Source organism: Panthera pardus, unplaced genomic scaffold (assembly GCF_024362965.1).
Source record: "Panthera pardus isolate Hobbes unplaced genomic scaffold, ASM2436296v1 HiC_scaffold_13, whole genome shotgun sequence".
Lineage (NCBI taxonomy): Eukaryota > Metazoa > Chordata > Mammalia > Carnivora > Felidae > Panthera > Panthera pardus.
In genome coordinates, this window is record NW_026526688.1 from 59,179,759 (window position 1) to 59,196,330 (window position 16,572).

General features: G+C 34.0%; 1 protein-coding gene across 8 annotated transcripts in view; it reads left to right on the forward strand.

Moving 5' to 3' along the window:
• The window catches only part of NEK1 (NIMA related kinase 1), a 214,403-nt gene that overhangs the window by 159,590 nt on the left and 38,241 nt on the right, over positions 1–16,572 (forward strand). For 6 of the 8 annotated variants that reach the window (XM_053901128.1, XM_053901131.1, XM_053901135.1 and 3 more), the window contains 2 exons: positions 6,254–6,442; positions 9,810–9,930. In XM_053901128.1, the coding sequence (XP_053757103.1) occupies positions 6,254–6,442; positions 9,810–9,930 (310 nt within the window). The remainder of the gene's footprint in view (positions 1–6,253; positions 6,443–9,809; positions 9,931–16,572) is intronic. The other 2 variants (XM_053901130.1, XM_053901136.1) reach the window with 1 other exon arrangement.

Sequence of the window (16,572 nt, forward strand, 5' to 3'; positions counted from 1 at the left end):
AGTCTCACAATGTTTTTTATATGTCTCATTTGTACTTTGTTTCTTTATTCTTGTATTTCATTTTTTATTCCCCTTTTTGGACTAACCAAGCATTTCATTTTTCTCTTCTGTTTTTAATTATATATTTTTCATTTACTCTTTTGTTGTGATCCTAGATGACAAATTCTATCCTTAATTCTACCGTAATGCTAATTCACATGTACCTTAATTTAGCATTTATATTGTTTCTCAAACCATGTATGAGCCTTTTAACAATATTACTCTATTTATTCCTTCTAACTCTTTTGCTTATTGTCATCATATATTTTAATAATCTTATATAACTCATAATGCAATATTATTATGCTAAGAAATCAATATTCATTTACATTTACCCATATTTTATTCTTTACAGGGTTCTTTATTCCTTCCTGAAGTTACACACTTCCATTTGATATCTTTTTCCTTTGAACTGCCTTTAGTATTTCCTGTAGTGCAGATATGCCCTGTATAAATTCTCTCAGCTTTTGTTTATCTGAAAAGATCTTTATTTCACCTCTATCTTTAAGGATCATTTTCAGTGTATACTAAATGCTAAGTAGGTAAGGTTTTTTTTTGTTTCGTTGGTTGGTTTTGGTTTTTTTGTGGGGAGGGGGAGGGTGGGCAAGGGGATTGCTTTTGCTTTATTTTGTTCTTTGCATTTTAAAGATGTTAGTATATTTTCTTTTGGCATCCATAAATATATGTCATTTGTGTGTCTTATTTTTGTTCCTATGTTTTTCTTCAAGCTTTTTAAATATTATGTCTTTGATTTTCAACAGTTTTACCATGATATGTGTAGATGTAGTGTCCTTTGTTTTTAACATGCTTTGGGTTATTTCAATTTGGGGGAGCCTGTATGCATTAGATCTTTCTATATTGCTTCTTCCCAATTCTTTTTCTTTTCCTTTTTGGACTTTAGTTACACAAATATTAGACCTTTTGAATTCATCATGTTTGTTATTGCTCTGTTCTGGTTTTACACATTTTCTTCCTTTTTGCTTTAGTATGAATACAGGTATACCTCTGAGATATCGTGGGTTCAATTCAAGACAACCACAGTAAAAGCAAATAACACAATAAAGCGAGTCTGATGAGTTTTTTGGTTTCCTGATGCATCTAGAAATTATGTTTACACTATACTATGGTCCATTAAGTGCATAATAGCATATTCTAGAAAAGCAATGTATATACCTTAATTTAAAAGTGTTTTATTGCTAAAAAATGCTATCATCTGAGCTTTCAGTGAGGTATCACTGATCACAGATCACTGTAACAAATATAATAATAATGAAAAAGTTTGAAATATTGCCATTACCAAAATGCAGCAAAGACACAAAGTGAGCACATGCTATTGGAAAAATGGCACCGACAGACTTGCTCATGCAGGGTTGCCATAAACCTTCCGTTTATAAGAAAATACAGTTATCTGCAAAGTGCAGTAAAACAAGCTATGCCAGTATTTCTACTGATCTGTCATTTCACTAAATCTGTCTTCTGTGTTCTCTAATCTTCTGCTGTCTTCTCAGTAAATCCAGTGAGTTTGTAATATCAGATATTGCATTTTTCTTTCTTTTTTAAATTTTTTAATGTTTGTTTATTTTTGAGAGATTGAGAGAGAGACCAATCCTGAGCAGGGGAGGGGCAGAGAGAGAGACACAGAATCCGAAGCAGGCTCCGGGCTCTGAGCTGTCAGCACAGAGCCGGTGTGGGACTTGAAGCCACGAACCACAAAATCATGCATGACCTGAGCTGAAGTCAGACGTTTAACCGACTGAGCCACCCAGTGCCCCATATATTGCATTTTTCAATGTTAGAATGTCCATTTAATATTCTTTTATAGATTTCAGTTCTCTGTTGAAAATACCCATAGATTTAGCTATTTGGCCCATCTCTTCCTCTGTTTTCTTGAACATATGCATAGGCTTATCATGTTGGTTTCTTTAGGATTATATTGAATATACACATTGGAGGAAATTGATATCTTTACTATATTCACTTTTCTAGTCCATGACTATTTATATCCTCCTATATATCTAAATCTTTTATTTCTCTCAACAGTAGGTTATAGTTTTCTCCATAGAGGTATTTTATATATCTTGTTAGATAATTCCAAAAATTATATAATTTTTGATGCCATTGTTTTATTCATCTGTTTTGAAATTTTACTTTATAACTGTGGTTCATGTATAAAACCGGAAATATAATTTACTTTTGTATATGACTTTATATTCAGCAACTTTGCTTAAGTTCCTTCATTAATTCTAATAATGTATTGGTAGATTCTCTTGTTATTTTTGTAAACCCATAATATTATGTTTTATTTGGGGCACCTAGGTGGATCAGTCGGTCAAGTGTCCCAACTTGGTCTCAGGTCATGATCTTGTATGACCTCTTGAGTTTGAGCCCCACATTGGGCTCTGTGCTGACAGCTTGGAGCTGGGAGTCTGCTTCAGATTCTGTGTCTCCCTCTCTCTCTGCCCCTCCCCTGCTCATGTCTCTCTCTCTGAAAAGTAAATAAACATTTTAAAAAACAGTTATTTTATATTTTACAATTCTTACACTTCTTATGCTAAGACTTCCAATAGAATGCTGAATAGAGAAGTGCCATGTTCTTGACTCAAGGAGGTAAATATATCATATTAGCTAAAGTCTTTTATTTAAATATCCATTGTATTGGGGTGCCTGGGTAGCTCAGTTGGTTGAGCGTCTGACTTTGGCGAGGTCATGATCTTGTGGTTCGTGAGTTCGAGCCCCACGTCAGGCTCTGTGCTGACAGCTCAGAGCCAGGATCCTGCTTCAGACTCTGTGTCTCCCTCTCTCTCTGCTCTTCCCCCACTCATTCTCTGTCTCTCTCTCAAAAAATGAATAAACATTAAAAAAAATTAAAAAAATCCATTATAAGATTAAGGAATTCTCTTCTAGTCTTGTTTTATGAAGAGCATTAAACTTAAACTCTTTTTCTGAATCAATTGAGATGATTGTATGATTTTTCTTCTTTATTATATTAATGTGGAAAACACCGTTGATTGATTGTCAAATATTAAACAGGTTTTGTCAGTATTAATCACTTTTTTTATTGTTACCAGTCTTATAAATGGATTTCATTGTAATTTTCTGATTGTAGTTAATTCCCTTGTCATATTCTTCTGGCCATTTTGATTTGCTTCTTTATAAATTATATTTATATTCTTTGCCCTTTTTATATGGCATTGCCCATGTTTTTTTGTGTGTGAATTTTTATCTGGGATAGATAATCTATATCTAGTATATCAACACAGGTTTTTCCCACATGCTGCTAATTAACTTATGCTTTTTTTGGCCATAAGGATTTTTTTTTTTAATTTTCATGCAAATATGTCTTTTTCTTTATATCATCTGAATTTTCTTTAATGGGTCAAAAGGTTTCCAAATTTTTAAATCCTTTAGATAGACAACGCATGCATGTGAGTATGCATTGGCACTCACACACATGCATGACATTTAATCTAATTGGAAATCTAACATTTTTCTGGATTATTTTTTTGATAGTTACTATTCAAACGAATTTCATTTTATTGGGTATTTTGATTAGAATTAAATTTGGGGCACCTCGGTGGCTCAGTCAGTTGAGCCTCTGACTGTTGGTTTTGGCTCTGGTCATGACTTCATGGTTCGTGAGTTCAAGCACCATGTCAGCTCTGTGCTGACAGCACGGAGCCTGCTTAGGATTCTCTCTCTCTCTCTCTGCCCCTCCCCTGCTTGTGCTCCCTGTCAAAATAAATAAATAAACATTTTAAAAAAAGAATCCTATTAAATCTATATATTGATTTTTGGAATGTTATTTTTATGCTATTCAAGAATTTAAGTATGTCTTAATCTTTGTGCCATCTTGTTTTGTGTTTGTCAGTAACATTTTGTTTTCTTCATTTAAGTTCTTACAGCTTTTTCAGTAAATTGATTCTTGTGCAATGTGTGTATTTTTGTCTTTATTATGGATGACATTTTTCCTATTTCCCTTTCTAAGTTTTTATTTCTAGTTTATCTTTTTAAAATTTTTAAATGTTTATTTTTGAGAGAGAGAGAGAGAGACAGAGACAGAGTGTGAACTGGGGAGGGGCCAATAGTGAGGGAGATACAGAATCCAAAGCAGACTCCAGGCTCTGAGCTGTCAGCACAGAGCCCGAGGTAGGGGGACTCAAACCCATGAACTATGAGATTATGACCTGAGCCGAAGTCAGATGCTTAACCGACTGAGCCACCCAGGAGCCCCTATTTTAAATAAAGCGATTCTTTCTTTCTGTGTGTCTATCAATGTAAAATTTTATATGCAGACACCTCACTGAATTATTTTTTTAAATACATTAAGTTATTTCCTTTGACATTTTAGGTCTTCCAAATGTGTGGGTAATATCATCATTGATAAGAACTAGTGTTTTTTATCCAATATTCTATTTCTTTTCCTTCTTACTACATTCATTAGGCATTCTAAAGCAATCTTTAATAATGGTGCTAACTGGCATCCTTGTTCCTGATTTTAATAGACATGATTTTATAGCAGAACAGTAGCTGAATGAGCAAAAACACAGATGTGACCTCTATCACAATTTGTTGATGAGGCATTGGTATAGGGAAGATATTCAAAACATGAGCAACACTGTAGTTTTGTTCTTGATTGACTAGGAAGAAATACAAGGTAAAATAACTAAAATACACTCATACACAACTTGTTTTCCTAAGGAAGTTAACTGAAATAGGCACAGTTCCTGGTATTCTGGTGTTATGGTAGGACTACCAGCAACACAAAGTGTCCACTTAACTTTAGTGATAATGATTTGAGATTGATAACAGTAAGCCAGACTTTTTCCCCCCACTTATTTCAGCCATGTATGTGCAAACATAATACACAGAAAATTGAATATATAAGGGGTTGGGATTTCTCCATGTGGGTAAAATGAGTTGAAGATATATGTCAGAAAGTGGGTTTTACCATAAGAAACTCTTAAAACCTGAGCACAAACTGAGGGTTGATGGGGGGAGGGGGCGTGGTGGGAGGGAGAGGAGGGTGGGTGAGTGATAGGTATTGAGGAGGGCATCTGTTGGGATGAGCCCTGGGTGTTGTATGGAAACCAGTTTGACAATAAATTGCATATTAAAAAAAAAAAAAGAAAAGAACTTAAAATGCTAATATATATATATTATATATATAATATATATATATATATATATATATATATATATATATTATATATATATATAGACATTTCTATATGTTTCTATAGTATCAGGGCATTGTAGGTACGGTTGGGTAACATTTTTAAAGTTGGGGTAGTAGAGGGAGATAAATGGAAAAATAGGATGTTAGAGGGTAGAATATTTAACACTGAAAATTTTGAGGAGATAAATGGAAAAATAGGATGTTAGAAGGTAGAATATTTAACACTGAAAATTCCTCATTAGAGAGGAATTGAGAGGCCCAGATTGGAAGGATTATTGATGGAACTCCAGCAATCAACTAAATTAGTTAAGAAAGAATTAGTGTTGGGGAGATCTCCTGACTATGAGCTAGAAAGTAACGTCTTCAAGGAATGAATGAGAGTGACCTGTTTGTCTTATAGATAATTGCAATAAGTTGTTCTGAGGTAAATCCATTCTCTCCTGGCATCAATTAAAAGTATGGGGGGGGGGGGCGCCTGTGTGGCTCAGTCAGTTAAGTATTCGACTTCAGCTCAGGTCATGATCTTGCGGTTTACAAGTCCGAGCCCCACATTTGGCTCTGTGCTGACAGCTCAGAGCCTTTAGCCTGCTTCAGATTCTTTATCTCCCTCTCTCTGTGCTCCTCCCCCTCTTATGCACTGTTTCTTTCTCAAAAATACATAAAAACATTAAAAAAAGTTTTAAAAAAAAGTATGGGGAATTTCTGAGCAATTGGAAGTAGTTAGCAATTACCAGAAACAAATAAAAGCAATTCGTTAATGATTTAAAATACAACATTTTGGCCCATAAATATTAGTTTCACCAAAAGGAGAAAGAAAGTAAACTATATGTTACTCACCCTAAACATCATTAGGTATAATTAAAATGAAATTTAGCTATCACATGCCTAATCATTTATCAATTTTTATACATAACTGTTTACTCAGTAATTGTTGTAAGAATGAGATTTTTGAATTTTGCTGTAAATGCTGTTACAGGTAAAATTCAAGTTATTTTGAGAATGTAGCATGATTTTTCTTTTTTGTTGTTGTTGTTTCAGAGATTTCTCCTGAAATGGAGAAGTACAAACCTTTAATTACTGGAGAAGAAAAAGTAAAATATATTTCACTTGAAATGAATCCGTCAGCTACTGTCGATTCTTCTGTTGAAACAAACAGTCCAGAGTTTAATGAGGCATCTCCACAGACGTCACTGAAACCAGAAGGAAATGTGGATGGTATTTTAATAGGTCAAAATGAGCTGTATTCAATTTAATAATACCTTAATTTCTTCTATATAAACAGGCCTTTATAAACAAATCATCAAAACGTGTATATGTTTGGGTGATTCATCCCAAATTAGGTTCATGTTTTTCTATGTTTAATAACTGGTCTGGATTTTTAAATGCTGCATAATAAATCACCCCAAAACTTAGTGTTAAAACAACAATGATTTTATTATATCTCATTATTTTGTGTATTAGGAGTTGAGTCAAGGCTTGACTAACCTAATTTTTGTAATTCATGTACTTTTATCTCTGGTATCACTTAGTGGTATTAAGTCGGCAACATGGTCTGATGGGTTCAAGATGGCTTCACTGTTGTCTTTGCAGATATGGCTGGAAGGCTGTGTTAAGACTGCCCCCCCTCTGCTCTTCATGTAGTCTCCATACCTTTTCCATATGCTCTTTCCAGTAAGGTAGTCTGACTTTTTATATGGTGGGCCAGGGCTCACGGATCCTAGGCAAAAGCTATTTGAACTTTTAAAAGCTAATCTCAACTGGCACAGTATCACTTCTGCCACTTCATTGGTCAGAGCAGTCACAAGTCCAGCCTAAAGCCACACGGAGATGAAGCACTCTCCCAATTAAGAGTGTTAAATAATTTGCAGCTGTTAATATCCCACAGTCTGCCACTAGCCAAAAATTGTTTACATTTTCCCTCACATGCACAATGCACTCACCCCTTCTTAAAGCCTCATCTTATTATTTAAAGGGCTTAAAGCCTAGGGGGCATCTGGGTGGCTCAGTCAACTAAGCATCCAACTCTGGATTTTGGCTCAGGTCATGATCTCATAGTTTGTGAGATCGAGCCTGATGTCATTCTCCATGCTGCAGAGCCTGTTTGCGATTCTCTCTCTCTCTCTCTCTCTCTCTCTCTCTCTCTCTCTCTCTCTCTTTCTCTCTCTCTCTCTTTCTCTCTCTCTCTCTCTCTCCTCCCACCCCATGCTCTCTCACTTTTTCTCAAAATAAAGAAATAAACTGTAAAAAAAGGTTGGGAGCTCAAAGCCTAAAGATGTTATCCAAGTCAGGCCTATATAGAGATGAGTTTTCTTGGGTATAAGTCTTTGAGTATAGTTACTCTTAATCTGAAGACCTATAAGCAAAAAAGAGAAGTTACTTGCCTTCTATATATCTAACATTCAGTATTGAAAGAAAAATAGGGACTACCTTTCACAAACGAGGAAAATGGGGGACACATATCAATCATTGGTCCATAGAAATTCTGAAAGGCAGCCAGGCGTAGCAATTTAGCTTGCTTTCTTTGCACCAAAGTTGGTGCCCTCAAGGGCTTTTCTAAACTATCTTTCTTTCCTTTGCAATCCAAGCTGATGGTGTTTCTGCAAGTTGAAAATTAGTAATTTTGTGGGTTTTGTATGAATGATACCGACATTCACTATATTTGACCACTCTTCTTTTTTTTTCCTCCTTCTTTCCTTATTTTCTTCTTCCTTCCTTTCTTTTCTTCTTTCCTTTTTCTTTGGCCCCTTTCTTCTTTAAGTTGTCCATAGGAAGCTATGAGACAGTGCTGTTGAGATTCTTAAAAATCCTTTTGTCTAACAAAGACAGTCTGGGAAGCATGCCTTTAAATCTTTCTGTGCCATAACAGAAGGTCTTATGTCTATACACTTGACTTCATCTTTGCCCTGAGACCGCATTTTACTGCCCTGAATTCAGTATTTGTTTTGAGGCCATGTTTTCCCGTAAGCTCCTGTTGCCTGGAAGGAATTAACTTAGGCTTTCTCTTCTAAATTGTTGCCATAAACTAAATAGTTCTTTCTTCAATTAATCTCTGTCTTCTTGAGCTTTATCAGAGGCTACTAAAGAAGCTAGTTGACATTTTTAATATTCTGCTTAGATAGCACCATAGCTAGATCATTAAATCTCTTTGGTATATTTTCTATCATCATTGTTATTATAAGTACCAAATTTTCTGCCACTGTATAACAAGAATCTCCTTTTCTCTAGCATCCAGAAATTTTTTTCACTGTCCAGTCTCTCATCAACAGTCTCCTCTTGAAGCAGTTTTAACTTCTGCCTGCTGCCAAGTCCCAAAACCAGTGCACATGTTTTAAGCTTTTGTTGTGTTAGCACCCTATTGTCAGATATGAAATTCTGTTTCAGTTATCTGTTCCTGCAAAACAAATTATTCCCCAGACTTAATGGCTTAAAATAACTAATTTTATCTCATGCTTTAGTGGGTTAGGAATTGGGAAAGTTCTTTCCCACGTGGCATCATTACCACTCAATGCTATTCACCTGTCAGCTGGACTTATGCAGGAAGGGGCAAGATGGTGTCATTCCCATGCATGGTGTCTTGGCAGAGCTCACCTGGGCCTGTTTAGGTGGTTCCCTCTCCTTATTTTAGTCTCAGGAACTTGCCATGTGGTCTTCCCAGAATAAACTTCTTTCATGGTGGCTTGCAGAGTCCAGTGCAGAAGCCGCCAGTTTTCTTGAAGACTAGAGCTGAAACTGGCATAGCAACATTTCAACTATACTCAATTGGTTAAGACAATCACAGTGCCAGACCAAATTCAAGGGGAGGGGAGGTAGAGGCCCCTTCTAGATGAGAGGAATGTTAGACCTTGCTAGATGTGTAACCATCTTTAACTCACCACAGTAACTTAAATAGTTTTACTTAATAGAAGTATAGTTAGTAGGTACCTTATGCCTTTTATTAAAAACAAAAACAACAACCAAAACCCTGTTAGGCGTATAATAGAGGCTATACAGCTTAGTGCAAGTTGGCAAACATTGTCTACAAAGAGCCTTAGACTTTGAGGGCAATACAATCACAAATCTAGTTTGTAGAATAAGTCATATTGGTATGACTTAAGGTACTAATAAATAATTATTCACTGAAAAATAAAAGATTTTTTCCCCAAGTGCTTACCTCGTACAAGTAAGCAAAAAAAAAAAAAAAAAAAAAAAAAATCATTTGAATAAAGGATAAAAACTTTAAGGATTGGCACAGTATCAATTATCTTTTAGGACAAGCTATTTGGAAACTTTAAAAATAGAGAATGAAAGATTACCAGGATTCCAGGAAAAAAGAGGGTGATGGTGGCTTAAACAAGAGCATTGAGAATCTGAATTGGAGAGGAAAAAGAGAAATCAACAAATGAAGACAGTAACTTTTCTCATTAGTATTTACTGTAAGAAAATATCAACCAGGAGTTAACAAGATTAAAGATCTACAGATAAAATATTTAATTTTTTGTTATAATTAGTATGTTAGCCTAAAATTAGGTAGTGATCATTTGTAGAAAATTTATTCAAATTTCTATATATGGATTTTGCTTTGAGACATGTTTATTGTTATGTTTTTGCTTTTCAGAACCTGATGGCTTGGAAACAGAAGTTCTACAAGAGCCAGATGGAGCAAACAAAAATGGTAGCTTGCCATGCACGATTATTGATGTATGGATTAGTGAGATAAAAGATACAAAGGAAACTGAGTATGTTACCTCTTTTTCCTTACATTTCAAAATGTGGGTCCCTTTTGTAATACCTTTATCTAAAATACTGTAATAACCTAATACTGCCTTGTATCCTATTATTATAATACCTTATAAATAATTTAATTTTTGGAAAAGTATTACACTCAAGTGGTTCAGAAATCAAGTATATAAAGTTATAGAGAAAAAAGTCTGTTTTTCTACTCTGTCCTCATCCAGCAAATTCCCATTGTCTCCTCCTTCCAGATATTTTTAATCTATACAAAGCAAAAGTGTATAGTCTCCCTCCCTTTTAAATAAAGTTGCTAGTATAATGGATACAGTACTTTCACCTTTTTTACTTTTAGTCAGTAACCTGGGCATTTTTTCATATTAATGCGTAGAGAACTTCATCTTTTTTTCTTATTTTATGGCTACTTAGTATTCCCTTGTATGGATATACCACAACTCAATAAGTCTTCTACATTAATTGTTATTCTACACTAATTGATATTGCAAATGATGTTGCAATGAATAACCTTTTACATAGGTCATTTTGTGTGTATATATCATGTAGGATAGATACATAGAAGTATAATTGCTGGGTCAATTGTGTTTTTATAAATTGCATTTGTAATTCATTTATTGTTTTTCCCAGGGTTTGTACCAATTTACATTCTCAGAAAGAATGTATGAAACCTCCCATTTCCCATTTCCCCTAGCCTTGCCAAACTTAGTATCAAAGTTTTTTATTTTTGCCAACCCAATAGGTTAAGAAATAATATCTTAGTTTATCTCTTATTATTGGTAAAGTGAGCACATTTTTTCAAATGTTTAAATTTCATGTGTATTTCCTTTTCCGTGAGTTCTCTGTATATATCTTTAACCCATTTTAAACATTTGGTTGTTGGTCTTTTATAAACTAGTAAGAACTCATTAAATATCAGAAATATTTGCTGTGGTTATTATGAGTTGCAACACTTTTCCCCCTGTTGACCATTTATGTATATATTTTTTTGCCATGCAGAAGTTTGTTGTTTGTTTGTTTGTTTTAGTTGTCATGTTTACCTGGATTTTAATAATCATTCAGAAATACTTTGTTCTTTCTAAGGTTCTCAAGAAATTTTTCAATCTTTTTTTCTAGTACTTTTACATGGGCACTTTTTACATTTAAATCTTTAATCTATTTGGAATTTATCCTGGTGTATGGATTTAGTTTTTCTTCCAGATGGCTACCCAGTTGTCCAATTCCATTTATTAAAAAGTCCATCTTTCCTGCACAGATTAAAAATGCCACTTTTAATATGTACTAAACTATCTTAATTATTTGAGCTGTTCTTATGCTTTTTCCCCCTATTCCATTGATCTGTCTTTATTTTTTCTCCATTGGTCTTTATACAGTGTGCTGGTACACACTATTTCAGTTAAAATGTAAAATATATTTTAAGATCCTTTAAGGCTAATTCCCTTCCATTGTTTTTCTTTTTTGGTTTTCTTGGCTATTCTTGCTTGTGTAATATTTCATTTGAATTTAGAATTTACTAAATTTCACCCACTTTCCCCTAGGAAAAAATACCACTTGGTATTTTAGTGGGGTGTTAAATTCATAAATTAATGTAGGGAAAATCAACTGTTGTTTTCTTCCTGTCCATGAAGAACATGATAGAAGTTTTGAGTATTTTTATAGTTTCCTTCATCTAGGTTTTACACTTTTATTGGCAAGCTTGTTACTAGATAAATTATCTTTTGTTTGGTATTATAAATGGTCCCTATTCTTCTATGAGATCTTGTAACCAGAAAGTTGTAGATTTCTTTACATTGATTTTGTACCCCATTATTGTTCATGATAGATTTTCAGTTGAATCTTTTGCTTTTCTCAGATATATAATCATATGAAAAAAGTGATGATTTTATGTCTTTCCAATTTTTTTAACACTATTTTTTTTCTGTAATTGTCTTTGTATCTTTTATACAATGTTAAATATTGGAAATAGGGGGTATCTGTGTGTTTTCTTGACTTTAGTGAAGATGATTCTGTTGTGAATCCTCATTAGGCATAACTATACTTTTTAACTGAGATAGGTATCAATATTTTATTGATTTAAAAAAATTTTTTTAATGTTTTTATTTATTTTTGAGACAGAGAGAGACAGAGCATGAGCAGGGGAGGGGCAGAGAGAGAGGGAGACACAGAATCAGAAGCAGGCTCCAGGCTCTGAGCTGTCAGCACAGAGCCTGAGGTGGGGCTCGAACTCACGGACTGTGAGATCATGACCTGACCTGAAGTCGGATGCTCAACCGACTGAGCCACCCAGGCTCCCTATTTTACTGATTTTTTAAAAAGTCAGGAATGAATTTTATTGAATGACTTTTCAGCTTCTATAGAACCGTTCATATAAATGTTTTCCTTTATTTATTAGTACAGTTAGCCTTTGAACAACACTGTTTTGAACTGCATTGATCTTTTTATACATGGTCTTCATATACATTTTTTTCAATAAATATATTGGAAAATTTTTGAAGACTCATGCTAATTTGAAAGAAGTTGTAGGTGAACTGTGTAGCTTGAAACACTGAAAAAATAATTAAAAGTTAGGTATTATTTTAAAAATATGACATATAATACATGTAAAATATGTATTTATCAACTGTTTATGTTATCATTAACACTGTGGTCAACAGTAGTCTATTAATAATTCAGTTTTGGGGAAGTCAAATTTAAAAAAAAAAATTTTTAACGTTTATTTTTTGAGAGACTGAGAGAGAGCATAAGCAGGGGAGGGGGAGAGAGAGAGCGAGAGAGAGAGATAGAGAGGGAATCACAGAATCAGAAGCAGGCTCCAGGCTCTGAGCTGTCAGCACAGAGCCCAACGCGGGGCTCGAACTTAAGAGCTGTGAGATCATGACCTGAGCTGAAGTCAGACGCTTAACCGACTGAGCCACCCAGGCGCCCCAGGGGGGAAGTCAAATTTTATATGCGCATTTTTGATTGCATGGGGGAATCAGTACCCCATCCCCCATGTTGTTTAAGGGTTAACTGTATAATTAATTATATTAATATATTAATATAAACCATTCTGCATACCTTAAGTAAACTCTTCTTGGTCATGACATATTATTTAATGCACTTATGTCTTTTATGATTTTTATATTAATATTTGCAAAGAATCATCTGCAGTTCCTTTTGTTATGAGAAATCTTTGTTAGATTTTGTTATTCTTGTTATGCTTCCTTCATAAAAAGTAATTAGAAGTTTCTTCCTTTGTCATGATCTATAGCAGGGACAGTCGATCTTTTTCTATAAGAACCTGTTAGGGGGCGCCTGGGTGGCTCAGTCGGTTAAGCATCCGACTTCAACTCAGGTCATGATCTCCGTTTGTGAGTTCGAGCCCCACGTCGGACTCTGTGCTAACAACTCAGAGCCTGGAGCCTGCAGCCTGCTTCGGATTCTGTGTCTCCCTCTCTGTCTGCCCCTCCCCTGCTCATGCTCTGTCTCTCTCTGTCTCAAAAATAAATAAAAAATTAAAAAAAAAAGAAGAAGAACCAGTTAGTAAATATTTTAGCCTCAGATACACAATTTGGTCTGTGATGCAGCTATTCAGCTCTGCCTAGGTATTGCAAAAGCAGCCATAGATGATACATAAACAAATGAGTGTGGCTGTTTCAAGACAACTTTATATATAAAAACAGGAGAGGAGCTGGATTTGAAGATGGGCAAAAAGGAATGTATGCAAGAATGCTTATCATAGCAAATAATATGAAATAGTCTAAATAATCATTAATAAGGAAATTGTTAAAAATACTGTGTTTCTGTATACTACACAGCATATGCAGCACTTAAAATGACACGATTTGGAAAAAAAAAATGTTAGTTTTGTTTCTAACACCATTCAACACAACAATATCAAATTTATTAAAGACCTAAATGTCAAAAAATGGGAGGCAACCTAATAATTAATATCCAGAATTCATAAAGAATTCATGTAAATTAATAAGAAAAAAGTCCAAGAGAAAAAAATGGGAAAATAATATGAATATAGTTGTTATCAAAGGAGAAAACCATATTATATGGTTAGTAAATACAATTGTATGGTATTTTATGGATTATAGAGAGTCAATACTACTGAGGAAAAAAAGACATCACACTCCTAAGTTCTGACTAACTTTACTCAGTGAAGAACTATGGATGTATGAATGTCAGATACTTGTTCTCCCTCAAAGGAGAGAAGTAAATAAAAGGCAGGCCAGAGTTCAGGTGTATCCAGTGAAAGTTTCTTCATAAAATAATATGAAGCCAGGAGGAAGGGAAGTAATAGCATCAAATATTGGTGAGGGATTGGGAATTAGGTGCTTTGAAACATTATGAATATGAATATTAATTGGGAGAGCCAATTTGGAGATCCATTTCCCAGTTTTGTTAGTTTAAAATGTACATTTTGTATAAAATATATCTTTTATTTTTTGGTATCTACTCTAAGATTACTCACACATGGGTACAAAGAGGCATATGCAAGAATGTTTATTGTAGGAAAGTCGACAAATAATCTGAAAGAGTCTAAATAATCAATAAGGAAGTTGCCAAAAATAGTTTCTGTATGCTGCATTATGTATTGTATACAGCACTTTAAATAGTAAAATGTTACTTCATGTATTAATATGTAAACATGCCCCAAATATCAAATAATTAATGAAATAAAATGATATTGGGTAAAAAAGCATTTCTGTATATTAACACTATATTATATTTATGTAAATTTAAAGGAAAAATATGGTAAGATATATACCAAACTGATAACAGTAAAGTCAACTAGGATTTGAGCAGTTAGGGGAATTCTAAAAGGAATATTACTTTTTTTTTGGTTGAGGTGAAATTCATATAACATAAAATTACCATTTTAGCCATTTTAACGTGTATAATTCAGTAGTGTTTAGTACATTCACAGTGTTGTGTAGCCATTACCACTGTGTGGTTCCAGAACATTTTCATTTCCCCAAAAGGAAACCCTGACTCCCATTAAGCAGCCACTTTCAATTTTCCCCTTCCCCCAGCCTTTGTCAACTGCTAATTTCCTTTCTGTCTATGGATTTGCCTATTCTGGATATTTCATATGGAATCATTTAGTACGTGGCTTTTTGTATTTGGCTTCTTTCACTTAACCATACATAATGTTTTCAAAGTTTATTTTGTAGGATATACACTTCTTCATTCCTTTTTATGGCTGAAAATCCATTATGTGGAATATACCATATATTTTAATCCGTTCAGCAATTGGTGGGCATTCAGCAGATGATGGTGGGTCGTTTCCAGGATTGTTGCTGCCTTTTGTCAGTTGTAAATAGTGCTGGACCTCCCACTAACCCTCATCCCTTTTTCCCATCTTCTCACCTTCCTTCCCTCTCGTAACTACCAGTTTATTCTCTGTATTTATAGGTCTGTTCCTGGTTTATGTTTCCTTCTGTGTTCTTTTTTTTTTTTTTTTTTTTTTTTTGGTTTCACATATAAGTGAAATCATATGGTACTTGTGTTTCTCTGTCTTACTTATTTCACTGAGCATAAATACCCTCCATGTCTACCTGTGTTATGCAGGTGGCAAGATTTCACTCCTTTTTATGGCCAAGTAATATTCCAGTATGTGCATGCGTGTACACATTCATCTGTCAAAGGACACTTGGGTTGCTTCCAAATCTTGGCTGTTGTTAATTAATAATGCTACAATAAACATAGGGAAGCATAGATCTTTTTGAATTAGTGTTTTTGTTTTCTTTGGATACTCAGTAGTGGAATTACTGGATTGTATTATATTTCTGGTTTTAATTTTTTGAGGAATCTCCATACTCTTTTTCATAGTGGCTGCACCATTTGCATCCTTACCAACAGTGCACAAGGATTCCTTTTCTTGCACATCCTTACCAACACTTAGTTCTTTTTGATAATAGACGTTGTAACAGGTATAAGATGACATCTTTTTGGAGGTGGTTACCAGTTCATATTTATTGAAATGATTCCTTTTTTCCATTTTTATTGAGAAATAATTGACTTGTATCACTGTAAGTTTAATGCATACAGCATGATGGTTTAATTTGTATATATTGTAAAAGGATTATAATAGATGCAGCTAATATCTATCTTTGTTATGAGATGATATCTTATTTGGTTTTGATTTGCATTGTCTGATGGTTAGTGATATCGAGCATCTTTTTCTGGATTTGTTTCAAATCTTTGGACTGTATTATTCCAATCTTTAAATTTTTGTTAAAAAAAATACATGAATTTAATTCCCAGCTCTATTGAAATAAAAATTGTTAGTTCTTCTTTACCTTTTTTCCCTTAATTAATTCACTCTCTTCAAGAACTAAAACATTTCTGTGCATATCATTCTATTTTTTTTGTACTGTGCTACACACCATTTTTGAACCTTAACACCATTTAATACTAACTGATCTGCAGATTACTTTGCTTAGTTAATAATACATTAACTATCATTCTATATAGAATTTCACATAGATTTCTGTTTCATTTTTTTTAACAGCTGCATGATATTTTACAGTATTAGTATAGCATGATTGTTTTATATTCTCCACTCTTAAGGGGCATTTTGATTGCTTAAAGTAGTGGTTCTCAGACATTAGCAAGTATTAGAATTATTTTGGTACTCATTAAAA